The 21,305-nt window shown below is 47.0% G+C and overlaps 2 protein-coding genes across 2 annotated transcripts; one reads left to right on the top strand and one right to left on the bottom strand.

Moving 5' to 3' along the window:
- The first annotated feature begins 5,192 nt into the window (after positions 1 to 5,192).
- On the top strand, positions 5,193 to 11,825 carry LOC123180138 (kinesin-like protein KIN-5A). Its single transcript, XM_044592106.1, has 23 exons — positions 5,193 to 5,490; positions 6,153 to 6,356; positions 6,449 to 6,578; positions 6,756 to 6,917; positions 7,011 to 7,499; positions 7,599 to 7,696; positions 7,785 to 7,941; positions 8,066 to 8,135; positions 8,221 to 8,297; positions 8,402 to 8,455; positions 8,540 to 8,620; positions 8,708 to 8,819; positions 9,072 to 9,158; positions 9,240 to 9,415; positions 9,512 to 9,673; positions 9,754 to 9,861; positions 9,942 to 10,100; positions 10,191 to 10,274; positions 10,423 to 10,628; positions 10,710 to 10,811; positions 10,907 to 11,016; positions 11,101 to 11,252; positions 11,355 to 11,825. The coding sequence occupies exons 2-23, from the start codon at positions 6,187 to 6,189 to the stop codon at positions 11,589 to 11,591; spliced, it is 3,183 nt and encodes a 1,060-aa protein (XP_044448041.1). The 5' UTR covers positions 5,193 to 5,490; positions 6,153 to 6,186; the 3' UTR covers positions 11,592 to 11,825.
- A 373-nt stretch (positions 11,826 to 12,198) lies between these two features.
- LOC123180137 (uncharacterized) lies at positions 12,199 to 18,018 on the bottom strand. Its single transcript, XM_044592105.1, has 3 exons — positions 17,769 to 18,018; positions 13,420 to 17,626; positions 12,199 to 12,613 (listed from the first exon to the last, which is right to left on the bottom strand). Exon 2 carries the CDS (start codon positions 17,608 to 17,610, stop codon positions 13,459 to 13,461), a length of 4,152 nt encoding a protein of 1,383 aa, XP_044448040.1. The 5' UTR covers positions 17,611 to 17,626; positions 17,769 to 18,018; the 3' UTR covers positions 12,199 to 12,613; positions 13,420 to 13,458.
- Between the last annotated feature and the right edge of the window lie 3,287 nt (positions 18,019 to 21,305).

The raw sequence follows: 21,305 nt of genomic DNA, 5'->3' as shown, positions 1-21,305 counted from the left end.
CCCAAACCCGGGTAAAAGAGGAAGCTTGTGATAAGTTTAACGAGGCAACATCAAAACTTGGCCATTCCTATGAAGAAAACCCAAAAAAAAATCGTTGGAGTGTAACCCTCTTTTGTTGTTGCTTGTATTTGAGACTCTTTTTTTTCGGATTTGTATTTCAAATCTGTTCACCAACTATAGAGCTAAGCAGGAGAAACCTAGCAAAATTCATCTCTTTAACAAATAGACTATTTTCATGGTACATGAACTTTTTTATATAAATGGTTTCTTTCCTAACATTTAGCAGATACTATATCATACTTACTATTATTTGGAGTGCTAGTTTTTATTTATCACATATTATTATTTATTTATTTTTGCGAGAAAAGTTTCGATCTATTCATCAAGTGTCATGGTAGTACAAAGAACATCAGAAGTAAAAATTACAACCAGGTCCGTAGGCCACCTAGCGACGACTACAAGCACTGGAGCGAGCCGAAGGCACGCCGCCATCACCGTCCCTCTCTCATTAGAGCCGGACAAATCTTGTTGTAGTAGACAGTCGGGAAGTTGTCGTGCTAAGACCCCATAGGACCAGCGCACCAGAACAACCACGGCCGCCGATGAAGAGAAGTGTAGCTCGGAAAGATCCAACCTACAGACACACGGACACGGACGAACAAAGACCGGATCCACCTTCGACAAACGCCAATCAGATCCCACGAGATCTGCTGCAAACACACCTCCTCACGCCCTCCGACGACGCTAGAAGCACCACCGGGACGGGGCCTAGGCGGGAAGAACCTTATTCCATCTTTAGAAAGCCGCCGCCGTATCATCTTCCTGAGCATGGCACAAACCATAACAGGGCTAAAAAACACGTAATAACATAGCCCTCTCACCGGCAAGGGTCGAGATCCACCGCATCTCCATGGTCCTAGGACCATAGGAGACGAGGCGGACCAGCGGTGGCCGGTGAGAGGCTGAGGAAACCCGTGACGAGCCGCCTAGGTCTTCGCCTCATAGAAAAACGATTCACGTGGGGGTATGTAAAGGCATTTATCCCATATTATTAATATTTAATAATAATTCACAAGAAGTATATTTAATAATAATATGCATGGTTAAATATATTAGCTAGTGAAAATATGACATGCAACCAGAAAAAGGTTCTTGCTTTTTATTGAACCTATACGCAAGCTGTAGTTGGTGCCTCCCAAAAAGCTAGGGTTCCTCCGCCTCCCGCCGGCGCCGCTGCTGGTCGGCCTCGTCTCTACTGGCCTTAGGGCCATGGGGGCGGAGTGGATCACGGTCCTTGCCGGTGGGAGGGCTCCATTTTTAGTTTTTTCTTCAAGTTTTGTTAGGGTTTGTGTTATGCTCAGGAAGGCGAGACGACGGCAGCTCCTGAAGATGGAATAAAGGTCTCCCCGCCTAGTCCCCGTTCCGGTGGTGCGCCTAGCATTATCGGTGGGTGTGTGGAGGTGTGTCTCCGGTGGATTTATTCGGATCTAGTCGTCGTTTGTCTTCGGGTTGGATCCTTCTGATTTATGCTACTCTTCATGGGGCAGCGGTTGCTGTTTTGGTGCATTGATCTTATGAGGCCTTAGAGCAACTCTAGCAGACCCCACATCCCGCCGGCCCGCAAAACGCGTTTGCAGTTCACGCAAAACCGCTTTTGTAGGCCGGCGCGGACAGCCACAGATGTAGACCCCTCAAACAGACCCGCATAAAAGTATATTCGCGGAATATGCTTTTTTATGGGTCGGCTTCTGCGGGTTCTGCTCGTGCACCACCGCGACGACCCGCAAACAGAAAAACTGCAAATCTCGCATTTGACATAGGGTTTCACAAACAAGTTCAAATTCAAATGACATAACACAGTTTTACGCGCAAATAAAAGCCAAGTTCATTACGACCAACGCAAAAAGAGGGCCATGCAAAAGTTTGCGCCCATGTCCGGCATCATCTTGGTCGATCTCTACTCCGCGCCATCAAGTCCATCTTGAAGTTCATCACCACCACCGAATCCACCTCCTGCGCTTGTTCCAACTCCCGCACCGAAATCATCAACATTGCCACCATATGGAGCGGAGAAAACATCTCCGGAACTGTAGCACGCACCGGCCGACGCCAACATTCCCCTCTTCAAGATTTCTCTCCTTGCCATATCATGCCATGTTTTGGTGAGATCGTCCATGTCATTGCGGTTCATTGACATGACCTTGTTCTCTTCGGCGAGCAGCTTGGACATGGCTTTGTTTTCTGCAGCGCGTGCTCTTCTCTCCTCAATGGCAGCTTTGCGCAACCCCTCTTCTTTGAGCAATTGCCACTTTTCTTGCTTCTCCTTTGCCTTCTTCTCGGCCAAATCTTTCTTGATCTCCAACGACTTCAACAACATCGACTCGTTTGATTACACCATGGCATCAATCTTCTCCTTCAAGCTCGATGCTTCTTGCTCTCTCTTCATCTTCTCCTTGGTCTTCTTGTCGCCATCGGGCTTGTGCAAATTTCTTGGGCCATCTTCATCCATGTTTGTAAGTGAGCCTCTCTTTGGTGGGGACTCTTTGTCGATCAACTTCCACTTCTCGCAATTTTGGAGCAACTCCCAACAATGCTCTAGTTTGAAGAATTTGCCTTCCGAAGCTTTCATGTCCATGTATCTATGTTGGGCAATCTTGTCCTACAAAATGTGAACAAAGTGATGCAATCATTTTCCATGATGCAATTATGATGATGCACAACTTGAACAAAGGCAAAACAAACTCACGTAGTCGGACTCCATGGTGCCACTTGGAGGTGCATTGTGTACTTGCTCCAAGCAAGCTGCCCAATGGCTGCATATTGGTTTGATATTCTCCCAACGCCCTTGAAGCGACCGAAATGTGCATGGAGTCTTATTGGGATGCTTTGCCATAATGCGGATCTTCGATCCTTTGCCAATATCTCTTGGCGGTTTGAGAAGTTCCCGTGCATGCATCAAGAGACACCGCACTCCATGCTTTGATCAAAGCATGATCTTCCAAGATCGTGTAGTTCTTCGATCTTATGCTTTTCCCAGTTTTTGTTTGCGATTGCTCATACGCTTCGGCTTCGATCTCCTCCAATTCATCCTCACAACCATGATCATCCACGCCGGCCTCCGTTTCATTGTAGTCGAATGCGGCGAACGGGGCTTGATCAATGTCAACCGCGTTCGTGTCCAACAAGTTCACGAACTCGGTTGTTGCATTGTTTGAACCACCGCTATAGCGAACAATAACAAGTCACGATCTATCGAGGATAATGGCGAAAAATGAAAGGAAATCGCCATGGCCGAAGACGCATACCTTCCGGCCATTTCGTCGAACGCCTCGCTTGTGGGGGGAGCGGCACCGTCGAACGGCATCGCCGGAGCACCTCCTTGCGGTGGGATGGAGTGAGACGATGAAGAAGGTCACTTCTTTGTAGCCGAAATATTCCTCCGCTTTACGCCCGCGACCTTGCCGACCTTCTCCGCCGCCGGCCGGGATCGCGCTGCCGCGTTGGTGCCCGAAGCGCGGGCCATCGCGGCGGGGGCAGCCGGATTCCCGCCCTGCACGACCACGTTGCCCTGCCGCTTGCGGGCAGGCGCGGCGTTTGCTTGGGCGACGGCGGCGGGGCCAACATGGCCGGCGACGAGATCCGCCCGTGGGGAAGGAGCGTGCGCGACCTCGACGGTGACGGGGGCGGCATGGGATCGTCCATGGCGGCGAGGGATGGCCGGGAAGGAAGCACCGGAGCGTGCGGAGGCGGGGCAATGCTGGCGGAGGGGGGGGGAGCGGGAAAGGGCGTGCGGAAATGTCCCTCCCGCCAAATCTCGCTGCGGATAGGGGTTGAGCTCGGGTTGGCATCCCAGCCCGTGAAGATAGATGTTGAGGGAGAAGATTTGCCGCGCCCCGCAAAAATATTTACGGGCCGAGGCGGGATGCGGGGTCTGATCGGGCATGTTTTCCCGCCCCGACCCGCATTTTGGCGGTTATTTTGCGGGCCGGGGCGGGATGCGGGGTCTGCTAGAGTTGCTCTTAGCACGACGACTTCCCAACTGTCTACCGCAACATGTTTTGCCCGGCTCCAGCGAGGAGTCGGATCCTCTAACTTAGAGAAGTGAAGTGACCGTGCTACAATGCTCGTCTAGTGTAAAATGAAGAAGGGATGTTAGGGACAATTAGCAGGTTATTTACTTTTGGTAATTACTGTAGATATAAAAAATCCAAAATTAATTTTATCTCACCATCAACTTGTTTGTATGTAATTATTATGAATGTGCATATAATTTAAAAATTAATTTTAGTTATTTTAGCCTTAATTTTATGGATTAACAGAAGGAAAGTTAGGGTACTGTAGCTTCTCTAACATCCCTTGTGTATGTTAGAGGATCCAGTTCCCTTCGGTGAGGGAGGGGCAATGACAGCGACACGCCTTCGGCTCGCTTCAGTGCTTGTAGTCATTGCTAGGTGGTTTACGGATTTGTTTGTTGTATTACCATGATTGAATATGAATAGATCCGGAGTTTTTCCAAAAAAAAACCTAGAAAAAGAGGTGTTTATAAGATTTTTTTTTTAAACGCTTGAAAACATCAGAAGAAATAACTGAAGCAATTCACTTATGTACATACTCCCAAAAACGTTACCAGTGTCCAGTTGTAATGGCTTCACCTTGACTAGTCAAACACACACCAAGTCGGTCAAAACTCAAAAGTGAGGTTGAGGTCAACAAGAAGCTTGCAGCACCCACTGGCCACTGGGAGTTGGTCCATAATCTATCTACTCTACTGATGAATTAAAAACCACAGAAGGTCTGTGGGAGTGTGCGTTGTACATTTGGATATATCTTAAAGGTACTAAACGTAGCAATCAAATCCCACCAACACCTACCAAAAAGAAATGCATTCCACAAATGACAAAGCGGTCGATATAAACTGGCTATATTTAAATTACCACCCATTCCTGAAAATAAATATTTTGATCCAAATATACACATTTTACAGTGGTCACTGGAGGCAAAAGTAACTGTAACTCAATAAAATTAAAATAAAAGCAAAAAAAAAAAAGCTTCTGGGAGCAACGGCACAGTAAAACTGGCGTTACCGTCCGGGAATTTTTAACATTAACGCGGATTATTACTGTCATCAAGATGGCCATGGCAGGAAAGCTCGAGTGCGTCGGTATCATCTGATGCATGGTCTGTCTCCAACCCAAAGGCAAAAAAAGAGGGAAAGGAAAGGCAAAGGCTGGGGTGGGACAGATAGAAGAAGCGGGGGGAGGTTGCCATTGATAGAGACCACGAGCTCTTCTCCAAGCCACCGCTCTGCAGGACTCCTCCTGACCCTGCTTGCTGCCCCCTGGATCTCGGCCCTGCCCGCTGCCATTGCCTCTGCTGCCACTGCCCACCCCCCTGGCCACCTACCTACCTACTGCTCTACGACTACCACCACACTTGTCTCCAGCCGCTCGGATTGGATCGCTTCGGCTCGAGCCCCGTCCGTGCGTCAGCGTGAGCGTTCGTCTTCCTCGATCGATTTGTGTTTCTGGCTTTGCTTCTTGATCTTGATTTGGTTCCGGTGCCCCTGTTCTGTTCTGTTCCCCGCGAGGAAGATCTGATTGCGATGGTTCCCTGGGCTCTCTGCCGCTTGCCCAAGTTCTTGGATTTTCCTTCCGTTCGGTTATCAGTTCGTGATTTCTGTGCCACAAAGATCTGTGTTTTTGGCAGCTGATAAAATGTGACGAATTGTTTCTCTTTCTGTCTTCCATTTCATCAGCGATTTAAGAAGCATGCTCCGGTTCGGTTTCCTTTCGTGGCATTAGAAAAGATCTCCCTTTGGTCTGATTTGCCAAACAGCAGCCAATCCTGCCTCGATTTGCTCCGGTGAATATCCCATCGCGATACATCCGAGATTTGCATCCGCGGCGACTTTGTCTCGGCTCCCGTTGTCTCTTTCTGCATTATTACTGCATTTGGGCTCCTAGTGGCCGGCAGTTTTGGCTCCTCCGATCTGGCCAAATTTGTTTGACACCCGCTGTCACATTCAGTAATCTTTTGTTTTTTCACTCTGGTTCCTGATCAGCCAGTAGCTGGATTTTTATGTTTTACAGTTCACCATTCTACTGCATTTAAACGGTTTGGCGCTTGACTGCAGAATTGGGTTCTCTTGATAGGGGCTAGAGATTGGATTGCTGAGTGGAATTGGGGATGGAGAAGAGGGGTGGCACTCCATCGCCGTCGCCGAGGTCGACGGAGAAGTCCGGGAAGGACTTGACGAGGTCGGGGGACGCCAACGGCGGCGCGGGCGCCGGCGGCAACGCCACCCCGAAAGGCGATAAGGAGAAGGGAGTCAATGTGCAGGTCATCCTTAGATGCAGGTGAGTGAGGAGAGCTCAGCAGTTCTGCTTCAGAAGTTCAGTGTCATGCTGTTTTTTGTGCTCACTCACTGTCTACAATTTGGTGCATTCAGGCCACTGAGTGATGACGAGACAAAGGGGAATACTCCGGTGGTGATATCGTGCAACGAGCGCCGCCGGGAGGTCGCCGCCACGCAGGTCATCGCCAATAAGCAGATTGACCGGACTTTCGCCTTCGACAAGGTATTACATCATCTTCCACGGTCACTTAAGCATAAGCTATTGCCTCACTCACTGGTGACAACCTCTGTCCTGTCACCTGTTCTGCACTTTGCATTTGTTGATGATTGTTGTTGTTGACTTCATGTATGCAACTACAAGTTTTGACTCATATTTAGTCTAATGATTGGTTCCGAGCAGGTCTTTGGGCCGTCATCAAAGCAGAAGGACTTGTTTGAACAATCCATCTCACCGATAGTACATGAGGTCCTTGAGGGCTATAATTGCACAATTTTTGCCTATGGGCAAACCGGTACCGGCAAAACCTATACAATGGAAGGAGGTGGAACCAGAAAGGCCAAGGTAAATTGTTGAACATTTTGCACTTGAAGTCAATTAAAAATGTACCTTTGGTATGCATGTTCCTTACCATTGGCTGGTTCCTCTAACAACCAGAGTGGCGAACTCCCAACTGACGCTGGAGTTATCCCGAGGTCTGTCAGACAAATTTTCGACATCCTCGAGGCCCAGTGCGCGGAGTACAGCATGAAAGTCACCTTTCTTGAGCTTTACAATGAAGAGATCACTGATTTGTTGGCTCCTGATGAGCCAAGGTTCCCTGTGTTACCTGTCCCCGAGGACAAGAATAAAAAGCCCATTGCCCTTATGGAGGACGGCAAGGGTGGTGTTTTTGTTAGAGGGCTTGAAGAGGAGGTTGTGTACTCTGCTGGCGAAATCTACAAGATTCTTGACAAGGGCTCTGCAAAGAGGCGCACCGCAGAGACATTGCTGAACAAGCAAAGCAGCAGGTCACACTCCATATTCTCAATCACAATTCACATCAAGGAATTGACTCATGAGAGCGAGGAGATGATCAAAATTGGGAAGCTTAATCTCGTCGATCTAGCTGGTTCAGAAAATATATCACGCTCGGGTGCTAGAGATGTGAGTGAACTCCAAATGTCCTATTCTGTATTTTCTTCTTCCCATGTACCTGATTTTTCAAATGCCATGAAGTACATTTGATATTCAATTGGACTGCAGGGCAGAGCGAGAGAGGCTGGGGAGATCAACAAGAGTTTGCTCACACTTGGCCGTGTTATTAATGCTCTAGTTGAGCACTCTGGACATGTCCCATATAGGTAGCTCTAAGGGCATTCTCCTGACTCCACCTGTTGTAGCGAAGCATTGCTAAAGAGGGCTTAACATTGCTCTACCTATTTGTTTCAGAGATAGCAAGCTGACAAGATTATTGCGAGATTCATTGGGAGGCAAAACAAAGACTTGCATTATTGCTACAATATCACCTTCGGTATATTGCTTGGAAGAGACGTTGAGCACACTTGATTATGCACATCGTGCAAAAAATATCAGGAACAAACCCGAGGTTACTATCTTGTTTTTTTTGTTTGGATAATCCGTAAATATTGATGTTTCATTATTTCAGATGGTAGAAACGTTGACGATGTGTTTTGTATCGCCTAACTTACTCTTATTACCATCGAGTCCAGGTGAACCAAAAGATGATGAAATCTGCTGTCATCAAGGACCTTTACTCTGAAATTGACCGCCTTAAACAAGGTTTATCTGCGTGCACTTTTTTGCTATACTGAAATGTTAAATGTCATGCATTTTCTACTCACCTAGTCTCCTATCTGTTTTTCAGAAGTGTTTGCGGCAAGAGAGAAGAATGGTATATACATTCCAAGAGAGCGCTACCTCCAAGAGGAAGCTGAGAAAAAGGTTTATCTTAATTTTCCAATTAAACCCTTGTTAGATTTGTTCAGATAAACCGAATATATCTTTATTCATCATCTCAACTTTTCAAACCTAACTTTTTCACTCAGGCCATGACAGAAAAAATTGAAAAACTGGGAGTTGATCTAGAGGCTAGGGATAAGGTTAGTTGTCTCTAAGCATGTCACAGCAAACCATTTATTTGAATGATGATTTGATTTTAAATTCTCTACACAATCTATGGGCAGCAATTGGTGGAACTAAAAGAACTTTATGATGCTCAAATGCTTTTGAGTGCAGAGTTGGGCGAAAAACTCGAGAAAACTCAGGTATCTTAAAAGTGTCCAGCTCATGGTTTTGCAATCTTTGGGCAAATACATTATATAATTGTCATTCCATCTGTCTTTTGTCTGCAGAAAGATCTGGAGGACACTAGGCATGCTCTGCATGATTTAGAAGAAAAATACAGTGAAGCAAAGTCTACTATCAAAGAAAAGGAATTTGTAATATTTAATCTTCAGAACTCAGGTTTGTTGAACTAACTAATTATTACCTGCAAAAACAAGAACTAATTCATTACTGCAAGTCTCTTTGCTTAGCATGGTTTGCTCATTTACTTCTTATAGTTACTGGCAAATGAATCATCAATTGTTGTCAATTCTCTTGACATAGAATCAAAAGTTTATGTGCTCATCCATACTTGATTTCAGTTAGCCAATTGAGTGCATACTTACTGTGTTAACCGACATTCAATGAAACTTGCTGGTATTTTTGCTACAGAAAAATCACTGGTAGATTGTGCCTATAATCTCCGCGCAGAATTAGAAAATGCAGCAGCAGATGTTTCTGGTCTATTCTCCAAAATAGGTTTGGCATCTCAACTCGATCACCTCTACTTTGTGATGGACCGGTTTCACTTCAATGGTCATTGTTCGTGAATACTGGCAGAGCGTAAAGACAAAATAGAAGATGGAAACAGGTCACTCGTGCAGAGATTTAGATCTCAACTGACCCAGGAGCTTGATGCCTTGCATAAAACCGTCTCCACTTCAGTGATGCAGCAGGAGGATCACCTCAAAGAAATGGAAGATGATATGCAATCCTTTGTATCTTCAAAAGATGAGGCAATTAAGTTTCCCCTCAATATTGTACTTAAAAGTTTATCTTGTGTTACTGCTATGTAAGGTGGAGTATGACATGCTTGAGCTACCCATTTTTAGGCTGCACAAGGGCTAAAGGAGAGCATACAAAACCTGAAAGCCCTGCATGGTTCAGGAATTACAGCGCTGGATAATTTAGCAGGCGAAATTGACATGAATTCTCAGACAACATTTGAGAAATTGAACTCACAAGTACAGTCACACACATCAGATCTTGAGAAAGTAAGCTTTGTTTCTTTTGGCCAACTTGTGGTTGCAGTGACTATATGAATATTTCTGATTGATCTTCCTGTATTTTATAGTGTTTCGGAGTAATTGCTTTGGGAGCAGACAACTTGTTAAATGAGCTTCAGTGTAGCCTTTCGAAACAAGAAGAGCGACTAGCCCACTTCGCAAACAAGCAGCGGGAGGTCTGTAATATTTTGAGGCACTAGAACATTTGATATTTGCTTAAGCCATTCTGTTCCAACATTTCTGTTAATGCGTGCAGGGACACCTAAGAGCCGTGGAAGCGTCACGGTCCATCTCAAACATTACTGTTGGTTTCTTCCATTCACTGGATGTTCATGCATCTAAACTTACTAGTATTTTGGAAGAAACACAAGGTGTGCAAGATCAACAACTTATTGATCTTGAGAAGAAATTTGAGGTTATTCCTAATGATAATTATTACATCCAGTATGCAGTTAATAAATTAATATAACTTCTTAACATAATGTGATTTTATCATTTTTGACAGGAGTGTGCAGCTAATGAAGAAAAGCAACTTATAGAAAAGGTGGCAGAGATGCTTGCAATTTCCAATGCAAGAAAGAAGAAGCTGGTAAGTGTTATCCATATCTTCTGCAGTTCATATTTTAGGATATGATGTGATACCAAAAAAAAAGAAGTTACGTGCTGCTGATGATTGATTGAAGAGTTGAACTATTACACAACTGCTACATATTGTTAATCATAAGCACATATTGCAGGTCCAAACGGCTGTAGGTGGCCTTCGAGAGAGCGCTGTAAACAGGACAGGTCAGCTGCAGAAAGAAATTTCAACAGCACAGGACTTCACCTCATCCGTACGGGAAAAGTGGGGCTTTTACATGGAAGAAACGGAGAATAATTACATTGAAGATACCACTGCAGTCGACAGTGGACGGTCTTGCTTGGCAGAAGTTCTTGTGGAATGGTCAGTATGGCTACTTGATGTGATGCTTTCTCCTATGAAATATGGAGATTTCAGTGCTTAACGTTTTCTCGAAAACTGCAGCAAAACTAAGACGGGCATGGGTGCACAACAATGGAAGAATGCTGAGGATTCTCTCTTCAGCCTTGGCAAAGGAAATGTTGAATCAGTAGATAGCATAGTCAGGTATTAGCACAGAACCGATCTGGAAGATTTTAAAGTTTCTTTCATCTTAAACTAGCAATTGTGAATAGCAATCATGGTTTGTGCACTTTTACCAGGACGGGGAGAGAAGCCAACCAATTGCTGCGTTCCAAATTGTCTGCCGCAGTATCGACTACTCTCGAAGATATAGATGTAGCAAACAAGGCCCTTCTTTCTTCCATTGACAGTAAGTTCTTAATGCTTCGAGTTACTAAAACACAGGGCATAGTGTGATTTTTCCTCATTTTGATGACAACTCATGTTATTTCAGGCTCGTTGAAGGTTGACCATGAGGCGTGCGCAAACATCGTCTCCGTTCTCACCCCGTGCCACGGAGAAATGACGGAGTTGAAGGGTGCGCATTACCACAAGGTCGTGGAGATAACCGGAAATGCGGGGAAATGCCTAGAGGAAGAATACCTGGTGAGCAGTCATGAAAAGTGATTGGTGGGAAGATTTGCTCTTTATCATCCCTGACAGCGACTGACCAAACCTGCATTGAATCCTTCTCCTTAAATGTGACAGGTGGATGAACCGTCGTGTTCAACACCAAGGAGGCGGGAAATCGACCTTCCAAGCGCCGAGTCGATCGAGGAGCTGCGGACCCCGGACTACGACGAGCTCCTCAGGTCGTTCCGCGAGTCGAGGGCTGGATGGAAGCAGGCGAACGGAGACACGAAACACCTCCCGGAGGCGCAAGAGGAGTCCACGTCGCCGTCGTCGGTCAGGGATGCGAGGGTCCCCCTTATAGCAAGAAATTAGATTCGTCCAGATCATGTACAAAGGAGCCATTTGTTTAGTTTTACCATTTACCCAGTTGGTTTGCTGTTGATAGTGCCATCCATTTGATTAATTGCTATTGTTGGTTGAGGGGTTTGCTGTTCTTAGGCTGGTCACTAGTGAAGAGTATGTACTTACTACTGCATCAGTGGATCTAATGTAATATATATGTATTTACATAGGCAACACAGTGAAAGAATAATATTTTTGAGCACCGATGAAAGACTCGTTGAGCTGAGTATTATGCTTAATGCACTAGATGACTTTCTTCCATGAAAAATAAGAAAAACATGACGTCTTGATGACGAAAGTGCAATTCTGCTCCCAGGTGCAAATGTACCTGGGTGAAGACAAACATTCTTGAGTGTTCTCCCTACGTATAATTTTTCATGAAGAGATCACATTCATGATGCTTTGGGTAAAAAAAGAAAAACAGGCACCCTAAAATGCTTAAGAAATGAGCACATGGAATGTTATTTCTGCAAGAAATTTTGCACAGGAGTAGAACATTTGGACATGTGTTCCAAAAAAACAGTTTTTAAAATTATTTTTTCAGATTTTCTATTCACCTGAGCAGAAAGTCCATGTCTGATGACAAAATCTCTATTGTAATAATGTATGGCTAAATATCTGTTGAAAGATGAAGAAATCTCTGTTGAAAATAATAATAACAATAATAACCTGATGACTAAATCTCTGTTGCAAACAAGCCTCAACTGTCGGTAGGTCAAGTGTCACTGGCACTGGAATTTGCTGGCTGGTATCCAAATATGAGTGAAACGTACTGTAGTTACATAAACATATATTGGTGATCTAACAACTTTAGATGAGAACTGCACCACAACTGCACAAAGCCACTAGGAGGACAAAAAGAAAACTATGAAAGCCGCTGCTTCTTGACAAGAATGTACAAGCACAAGGGCAGAACCAAAAAACTATTTCTGCTACAAAATATTCTGTTGAGGGGAAGGCCTGACTGATAAAGGCGGCTGCCGCTTCATACCCTGCAAAGCAAAAACAAGAGATCCTCAGTATATGGGGATTATGGATGAATGAACGGGGGGAATTGGACTAAAAATTATATTTGGGAATGCACGACATAATTAGGATAATTGTTACAATCAGTCGGTGAACTAAAAATTAACAAAAACAAAAAAGAACATCTGTTCAAATCACTTGCCACGCTAACAATTACTGTACACAATATCTAGTTTTCACCTGCTATTTTATTTTTCTCAACATAATTAGGATAGAAGTAAAATGCGCTATGCCTGAGGCATATAAAGATTGCATGATAAGGGATTCCTGAAGCTGTTCTAAACAACCCCTCCTACCCCGGTGAACTAGAGATATAAGACCTTTGGCAAAGGCAGATAACTGCAAACTACTCCTAGGTCACAGCTTGAACAGACAGATTCAAGCCGAGAACTGTCTTAATCAGCCTGAACAAACAGATCTACAGGTCATCCTACTGTACATCTTTTCCTAAGGAAAGCTACTAGCTGATGATCATTGTGAGAAGTAAGAAATAGACAAGAGAATTACGACTAAGACACAGAAAGTGAGTCGCAGATATATTTAGGGCTGAAGCAGTATATTACAACTTGCAGTTACACAGTTTTGGTATAAAGGCAAGCTCAAACTTATATATAGATCAACAGGTTTCATACAACAGATGACCACCTAGCAGTTTCCAGTTTATATGTTACTATAGGATAAAGAGAAGGATGAAGTAACACTATAACAATGAAAAGAATGCCTGGTAAAAGTAGAATAAATTCAGAAAACTTTAAGTTTCTGCAGCAATTACCTAATCTGGTGCTCCAATATATGTCCTGCTAAGCATTATTCATGACGGGGTTGCATCCATGAATTCTTTTGACCCCTCTCTGTCTGCACCTTTATTAAACTCCCTGCTGGTGAATTGCACGGGGAGTGCCATATTGTGCTTCTTTTCTGGGGCTCTTGATGAATTCCCATCAGCTGTCCCCCTTGCTGCTGCTGCATCTACTGAAGGTCTGGAGCTACCAATATCTGGCCTTGCATCAGCTGTCCCCCTTGCTGCTGCATCTACTGAAGGTCTCAAGCTACCAATATCTGGCCTTGCATCAGCTGTCCCCCTTGCTGCTGCATCTACTGAAGGTCTCAAGCTACCAATATCTGGCCTTGCATCAGTAGGAACAAGCTTGCTGGTTTCTTTGTCATTTGTTGATGATGGAACAACATCAAGCTCAAGGTCACCTTCCAGCCCGCTGTTAGATGGATCCTGAACGCCATCCTTGTCTTCTCCTGACGCTGTAGGGTCTGCATCAGCTTTCTTTTGTTTTTTTGCGTTAGGGGTGCCATCATCCTCAGGATCATCGTTTCCTGCACCAGGGTCTGCGGGATCTGAATCTTTCCTTGGTCTCTTCCACTTTTTCGTAGATGATGTGCCATCATCCTCAAAATCTTCCTCCTCTCTACCCCTGTGCAGATAGGTCCACAATTTTTTGTCATTATCATACAGCACACAAGGATCACGCTCATAATGCAAGCGATCAAGAGCGCCACTGACAACTTGATTAACAGCAGCCTCTTTATTGGATTCTGCATGATTTAGGTACTGTGAATCTTTGAGAAGTGTGCAAACATCAGCTCTTGTTCCAGTTCTTCCAGGCAACCTAGAAGCAGCATCTCTTACAAGACAGAGAATAGTGACATGCGGAGGGCGATCAGGCAAGAGCATGGGATGTCCCCTAGCTTTTGATGTGGGCTTTCCACCTCCCCTTCGCAAAGGAGCAACAATAGATTTCTCCCCATCAGCAGCAGTATAGCAAAATGCTCTATCAGGAATTGAGTATCTCAAAAACTCCTCACGCTGGAAATATGCCCTTGCTTCGTCAGAGCTTGGGCTTATTGTGTTCAGACTTTTCTGGGCCCTAAGGTCCTTAAATCTTTCCTTCAAATCCAAGTTTGCAGGATTTGGTGCTGGAGGTGGTGGAAGGGATCCTATTTGCTTAAGGGTTTCCTGACCACTTTTCAGCCAATTAGCAAATGCATCGACCAACTTCACAAGCATCTTGTGTGGTATACCCCATGCCTCAGCAGAAGTTTCTTCATTAGGATCACTATATGAGGTAGCAGAAGGCAGTGGACCAACCCAGAACCAGCTTTTGTTCGACTTGTCATAGGCAACTAGCGCTCTCCAGCCCTTTGCACCTAGAGGAGCTGTTCTAGATGACAGTACCTTGAGCACTCCTCGAACTAAATCCTGCAGGGGCTCCTGTGTTTCAAGTATGTTGGGATCTCCAGGATTAGTTTTAATCCGGTTAACAAGATCTTGAACAGTTAGTGCCGGCGAATTGCTCTGTGCGGTCTGCTCAGCAGCACTAGTATCTCCAACTTCATTGCCCGGTTGTGCTTGCTCTGCTGCACTTGGCTCTTGAGGCGTTTTGCCAGGTTCCTCACTATTGAACCATTTTCTGTTCTCCTCCCCATCAGTCTGCTTCGCTGCCACTGGAGTAACCTCAGTAGGAGTGACCATAGCTGCCACTGGAGTAACCTCAGCAGGAGTGACCGTAGCTGCCACTGGAGTATCCTCAGCCGGAGCAACCATAGCCTTCTTAACAGCGGTTAGAAGATGCACGATGGAGAAAGAAAAGCCAGTATGGATGGTTGGTGTAATTGGTACATACTTCTTCTTAGGTTTCTCAGGTTCTACTGGCACCACAATAACCTCTGGCACGACAGGAGCTGGTTCTGCTACAGTAATTGCATCTGTAACAGTATCTGGCTTCTTTTTACTTTTCTTCTTCGAGCTGCCACTGATTTCTACCACCTTTGGACCAGATGGCGCATACTCGCCATGCTCATCCAGGCTTGTAAGTTCAACTCTTCCTTTTTGCCTTTTGGAGCCAGAGCTGCAACTTGCCAGCGGCATGTTCGCTCTTTCAGAAACATCAAAGTCGCCATTAGAATCTTGGACTGCATAGCCTGCTCTACTGGCCAGCCTATCACTCTCTGGTGACCTCAGTGATTCATTGGCTTTCTCGTTGCTATCATGCAATTCAGAGTTGTCATAACCATGCATGTCCAGGTTTGCAATTCCCTTGCGCTTTCTTTCACTCCTTGCTGCTGGGGGTCTCATCACTTCACTAATCTGTTCCGCCACCTCCACATGCACGTCGCGTAAATAATCAGGCTCTGCAACCTTTCCTCTGTGTGACCGCTTGCTCTGAGTCTGGTAGGGTTCGAAATCTGCAGTAGGGGCAGGATAATTTGTTTTGACTGATTTGCTAAGTTTGTTTGACTTTTTGGCACCATATGCTGGTATATGAAGTTCAGAATATTGAAGGTTTGGCTGTTCTTCAACAAGATTCATATCTGCCCCATCTTCAAACCGTTCTGATGAATCAGATTCTGTCTCCTCACTCTGAACATGGGCAGCTTTGCTCCTGGAGTCCTTCTGGCCAATCCTACCATGCTGACTATTGGATTTAACATTAATCTTAACCTGTGATATCCTGCCTCTAGCATCAGATCCAGAATGTGCACCATTTATCTGCTGCTCAATACTTTTGTAGGACTTAACCTTCACACCATGACCAACTTGAGGCTTCCTGCTCCTGTAATCGCCTTCAGGCTGCCCTCTCTGCCAGTCACTTAAGAGATCAGCATGGCTACCAGCTGGCCAATCCCTCGCTTCCACTTTGGGAGCTTTATTCTGGGCAGCTTTTCCACCGTATATCCGATCTCTCTCCGAGTATTTTGCACTCCTTGCATTCTCAGAATACGGAGGGTCAAATGATGCTGCTAAGGTAACTCCCTGACTACCAATGGCATTCCTGCCATGGTAGTAAGAAGAACCAGTCTGGCTATCATGGTAGTTGTTTCCATAAGGATTGATATCATAGCCCGTGCCCAATTCCTTCTTCACTGGCTTCATCAGTGGTCTCTGAGACCGGATCCTGGGCAAATCCCTGTCATATCCCAGGTCCTCAGAATGAAGGCCATCTATGCTTCTGCGCAGCTTCCCTCTATGCGCGACTCCGGCATCATACGCATAAGCATTATCTTGACGAGAAAGCTTAGAGAGAGCCGCTGCAGCATCACGACCAGACCCTCCAATGTACTCCTCACCCACGCCTTTTGACACACCCAACCGCAGAACGCCCTTGGACCTTTCCTTCCCTAACTTCCCAGCCTTGTTGAGACCCATCTTATCTGGCTTCGACCGTGTCAAGAACTGCTCCGCAGACTCCCTGCTCTCTGAGTCAGTCTCTGAGCCAGCCCGGGCAACCAAACCCAGTTCCTTCTGCTTCCGCTGTGCCTTCATTGCATCCATAGCTCTGAGCCTCTCACCAAGGCTGTACCCGTTGCAGCTCTTCCAGCAGTCCTTGGTGTCCCACAGGCCCAGCACCATCGAATTGTGGTACCTCTGCAGATGGTAGTAGTGCTTGCGCCGCTCCGCAAAGCGGCTGCCGCGGCGGTACAGGACGATCCTGGGGTCGCAGAGACCGCCCTTGAGGCGGTCGAACAGGGCGGCCAGGGGGCTCCCGAAGTGGAAGTTGTCCCCCCTGAGGAGCTCGACGAGCGTGCGGGCGAATGTCTCCTGGTCCAGGTCGGGCAGGAAGGCGGCGAGGCGGAGCCGGTCGTCCTCGGAGAGCAGGCCGTTCCAGGCGTCCAGTGAGATCACGCCGCCGAGGCCGGGGAGGTCGTAGAGCTCCAGGGGCAGGGCCACGCTCTGGTCCCCGACCTGGCACATCTCCGCGCCCGCCTCCCCGAGCTGCGTGATCTCCAGCTCGTCAGACCCCATCCCGGAGTCGTCCTCCTCCTCCTCTGCCTCCTCTGCCTCCTGCTCCTCATGGCCGCCGCCATTCTCCTCCTGGGCCGAGAACCCCTCCGCCTCGGACCCCTCCGAGGCCGTGGCGGGCGACCGCTCCTCCTCGTCCTCCGTGGAGCCGTCCTCCCCGCCGGACTCCAGCCGCTGGACCCTGGCGCCGCCGGTCCTGACGATCGCCATCGCGTCACACCACCACCTGCGCCAACCAAACCAACCCTCAGCAAAAAGACGCGCGCCGGCCAAAACCCTAGCCCCCGAATCCAACCAATCCACCCCGCCCCACCCCACCGGGAGCGGAGCCGCGCCCGCGAATCAAACGGAAAGGGGAGGAATCTCACCGGAGGAAAGCAGGGGCGGCGCGGAGCTGGGGGCGCGAAACCCTAACCCTAGCGCGGCGATGCGGGGTTGTGGGGATGGGGGCGGAGGGGACGGGACGGGACGGGAGGCGGATAAATAGTGGGTGGGGCGAGGAAGACGACGGAGACGTGGCGGCCGCGGGGGCCGTCGGATGCGCGGGCGGGGCGGGATTACGGAGGAGGCGAGGGGGCCGGGCGCAAAAGTGTCCGGTCCGGGTGGGGTGGGGGGTGGGGAGGCGGGGGTGGGGTGGAAGGAAGGGGAAGGGGGAGAAGAGACGAGGCGAGCGAGGTGGGAGGAAGGAGGAGGAGAGCGAGGGGAAAGAGAGGGGTGCTGGGGTGGGCCCGGGCTGCTCTGGCCGGTGGGGCCGGCTGGGGACTGGCGAGAAGGGGTCTGGTTTTGCGCGGGAACTAACTGGGATTGCGGAGTGAGCGAGGTTAACTTCACTCTCTTCGCTCCCGCTTCGCTTCATTGATATCCCGTGGATTTTTCTGCATCCAAGCTACTCACTTCGTCCATAATAAGTACAAGATGTTTTAACTTTTTTTGAATCACACGTTTTAGTGTGTTTGTTTTAGTGTGTTTGTTCACTCATTTGAGTCCGTATATAGTCTATATTAAAATATTCAAGACATCTCATTTTTTGAATGGAAGGATTATCTATTTGTGATGATCGGGGTACGGATGAATGTTCGGTATGGAAATTACGAGAGACTGGATGATATTCTGCACGTTGCTATGAAAATTAGTAGTTTTTTAATAAGACATGGTTATATTTGACATTTATATTTAAATTACTAAATCTGAAAATACATGCTATAAATTGCATTAGATTATTATGCAGCTAAAAATCATGTGTTCTATATAGGATTTTTTATTTTGAAAAATAGGATTATCCCTGGTCTCTGCATCCACGTGATGCACACAACCATCTTTATTAATTATACACCAGAGCCTGACAAAATGAATACAAGGATCAATCCGAAGCCACCTTCTAGGCGAACAAAGTCGCTACACCTATAAGTATACAGATGTGCCCTGTCCGCATAACACACACAATCTAATCCAGTGGCCTTAAGACACTCCAGTCTAGGCGTCCCATAACGTGCACCGCCTGCACACGCTCTAGGATTCGCCACCGCCATCTTTCGGCATTCCGTCTTCAGGAGAAATCATTGCAAAGATCATGCCAGCCCCATCTGCCGTCGACGTCACCACGACAACAAATAGCGCCACCAGCCACAGCGCGTCGATTAAACCGCGTCCAACACCGAGACTCCATTGCTCCACGCCGCCGAGACCCACCGTCTTCAATGCGGTCGATGTAACACCGCTCCACCTGTTTGCCTCTCCAGTGAAGCTCCAAGACGATGCCCCCAGGAGGGAGAACAACACCAAAGTCCCGTCATCATCCGATCCGGGAGATCCAGATCTAAGGTTTTCCCCGAACAACTACCACCTGGAGGAAGAGGGGCACGCCATCTGCAACTGCCGACGTACCCAAGTGGTGCCCACCGCCACATAGCTCTCATGGCGACGCCTTCAAGAAGGACACGACGCCAAGAGCGTCGTCGCCGCCCTAGGGTTTTCACCCGAGAGACCGTGAGGTGGGAAAATGTGGGGCGGGCCTGAACGACGTCTCCAGGAAGAAAAATGGCACCCTCGGGTGTCATCACAGTCGTGGCCGGCAGGAGTCGACCTAGGAATTATCCCAATTCGGATCCCCACCTCTCGCTTCGTCCCAACCCAGTAACCGGCTAGCAGCACGACCATGTCCGATAAGACGGAGTGCACGCAACATGGGTTGGAGAAAGGAGCAGCTCGGCGCCGTTGGCCGCCGGGGCAACAAGCCGCGGCACCAACCCGTCGGTGAATCGCCAACCACCCAGTCTGATCTCCGACAGCCCACCCACCCCGCCGTGCCATCGGATAGGGAGGCCATCCCAGGGGGCCGCCGCCCCTGATCCAAGGCCCTTTTGCCCTTGATTGGGAAGGGCTGCGACAGCCCTGCCGCCAAGGCCATCGCTGGGATGCCGGCTAGCCGCCAAGCCGTCATTGTCCATCAAGACGCCTTGGTCCAGATCGGCGTTGCCACGATCGAGATCGGGATCACACCCTCGAGATGGGGCGTCCTGCGCCACCCAAGAACCCGAGAGGGGAGGCAGTACGTCCTCCGCCGCCATCGTACACATGAGTTTTGCCCAGCACCGACCACCGACGGTGACGGAGGGGAAGGCAGGGAGGACCAGCGGCTAGGGCTGGGGACCCTCGATCGCTTGCGCGGGGGGGGGGGGGTAGTGGGATAGTAGGGAAGGGGCGGCAAATATAGGTAGTATAGTATAATATAGTGTTAAAAATATAGGTAGTATAATATAATGGAAATTTTTTCTACCCGTGTGATGGTGGAAATCTAATGATATGGCATGTGTGGTGAGGTGGGATGTGTTCGTGTCGAGATATATAGAAATACTATGATCAACTAATAATAGAAAATTGTTTTGCATGCATGTTGAGGTGGGCCTTTAACAAAGTGACGTGTGTGCATTTTAAGATGACGAGAATGCTAAAAAAACTGACATCAATTATTTTTAGCATGGCAAATCTAATGTCCGGTATGTCAAATATGTTGTCGCGAGCATGGCAATTTCTTTCAGCAAACAACCAGATCCTCAGAATTTGCTGCATGACATTGTCGTGCTCTCAACAGTATAACTTGCCATCCCAAGTGTTTGATTTGCCATGCTTAAAAATCAAACATCAGATATTTAGCGAAATCCTTTAAATACAAATAATGAAGATTAACAACTTAGATATATAGGATACAGGAAAAGGATAGTCTCCAAGTTGTGTCAAGAAAAAACCTTAGCATTGCAAAGAAAACAAGTAGTGTTTCATTTTGCTGCCATCTTCCATGTCAATTCTCTAAAATTTCGGAGTCCATATCTTTGGTTTCCGGCGTCGTCGCAAAGTCAGCTTCTACCTTTCCCTCACGGATGTCGTCGCTTTCTCATCCTATCACTTCATGTAATCCTAGACATCGTATCTTCTTTCTTCAACACCTTTGATTCCTTATTCGTGTACGTGTAGCATCGAGGTCCACCGATGCATGATCGTGATCTTCATGTTCTCGCAATTATAACTATTTTTGTAGCTAACAAAAATAATGCATTGCATGAAGTTTGCCTCACAAGTCAAATAAATGACAATCATATTGTTGTTGCCTTCATGTCGTATCATGTCATGGAGGTCATGCAAATAATAAATTACAATGTATAGTATCTTATACAATCTCATTGCTATGACGAAGACTATATCACATCACATGCTTATCCTGCAAAAACAAGTTAGACGCTTTTAATCGTTTTTGCAATTTTACAGTGGTTGTTAGGACCATTAGCTGCATACGCAACCATCAAATATGATTACTTCTAGTTGCTAGCTTAATTTTTTGGGGTGTATGAAACACGAGACTTATTGAAACATCTAGGCCCTGTACTAAACTTCGTTAAACTCATGAATCC

The sequence above is a fragment of the Triticum aestivum genome, chromosome 1D, assembly GCF_018294505.1.
Source record: "Triticum aestivum cultivar Chinese Spring chromosome 1D, IWGSC CS RefSeq v2.1, whole genome shotgun sequence".
NCBI lineage: Eukaryota > Viridiplantae > Streptophyta > Magnoliopsida > Poales > Poaceae > Triticum > Triticum aestivum.
Note: the sequence above shows the minus strand (reverse complement) of the source record. Positions and strands in the feature narration are given on the sequence as shown.

What these genes read in the sequence shown, in the direction of transcription:
- LOC123180138 (XM_044592106.1), top strand. Translation starts at nt 6,187, where the DNA reads ATGGAGAAGAGGGGTGGCACTCCATCGCCGTCGCCGAGGTCGACGGAG. An exon ending in GGACTTTCGCCTTCGACAAG is followed by an intron (nt 6,579 to 6,755) that starts GTATTACATCAT and finishes GGTTCCGAGCAG; the next exon opens with GTCTTTGGGCCGTCATCAAA. An exon ending in AAAAACTCGAGAAAACTCAG is followed by an intron (nt 8,621 to 8,707) that starts GTATCTTAAAAG and finishes TTTTGTCTGCAG; the next exon opens with AAAGATCTGGAGGACACTAG.
- LOC123180137 (XM_044592105.1), bottom strand. Translation starts at nt 17,610, where the DNA reads ATGGCGATCGTCAGGACCGGCGGCGCCAGGGTCCAGCGGCTGGAGTCC.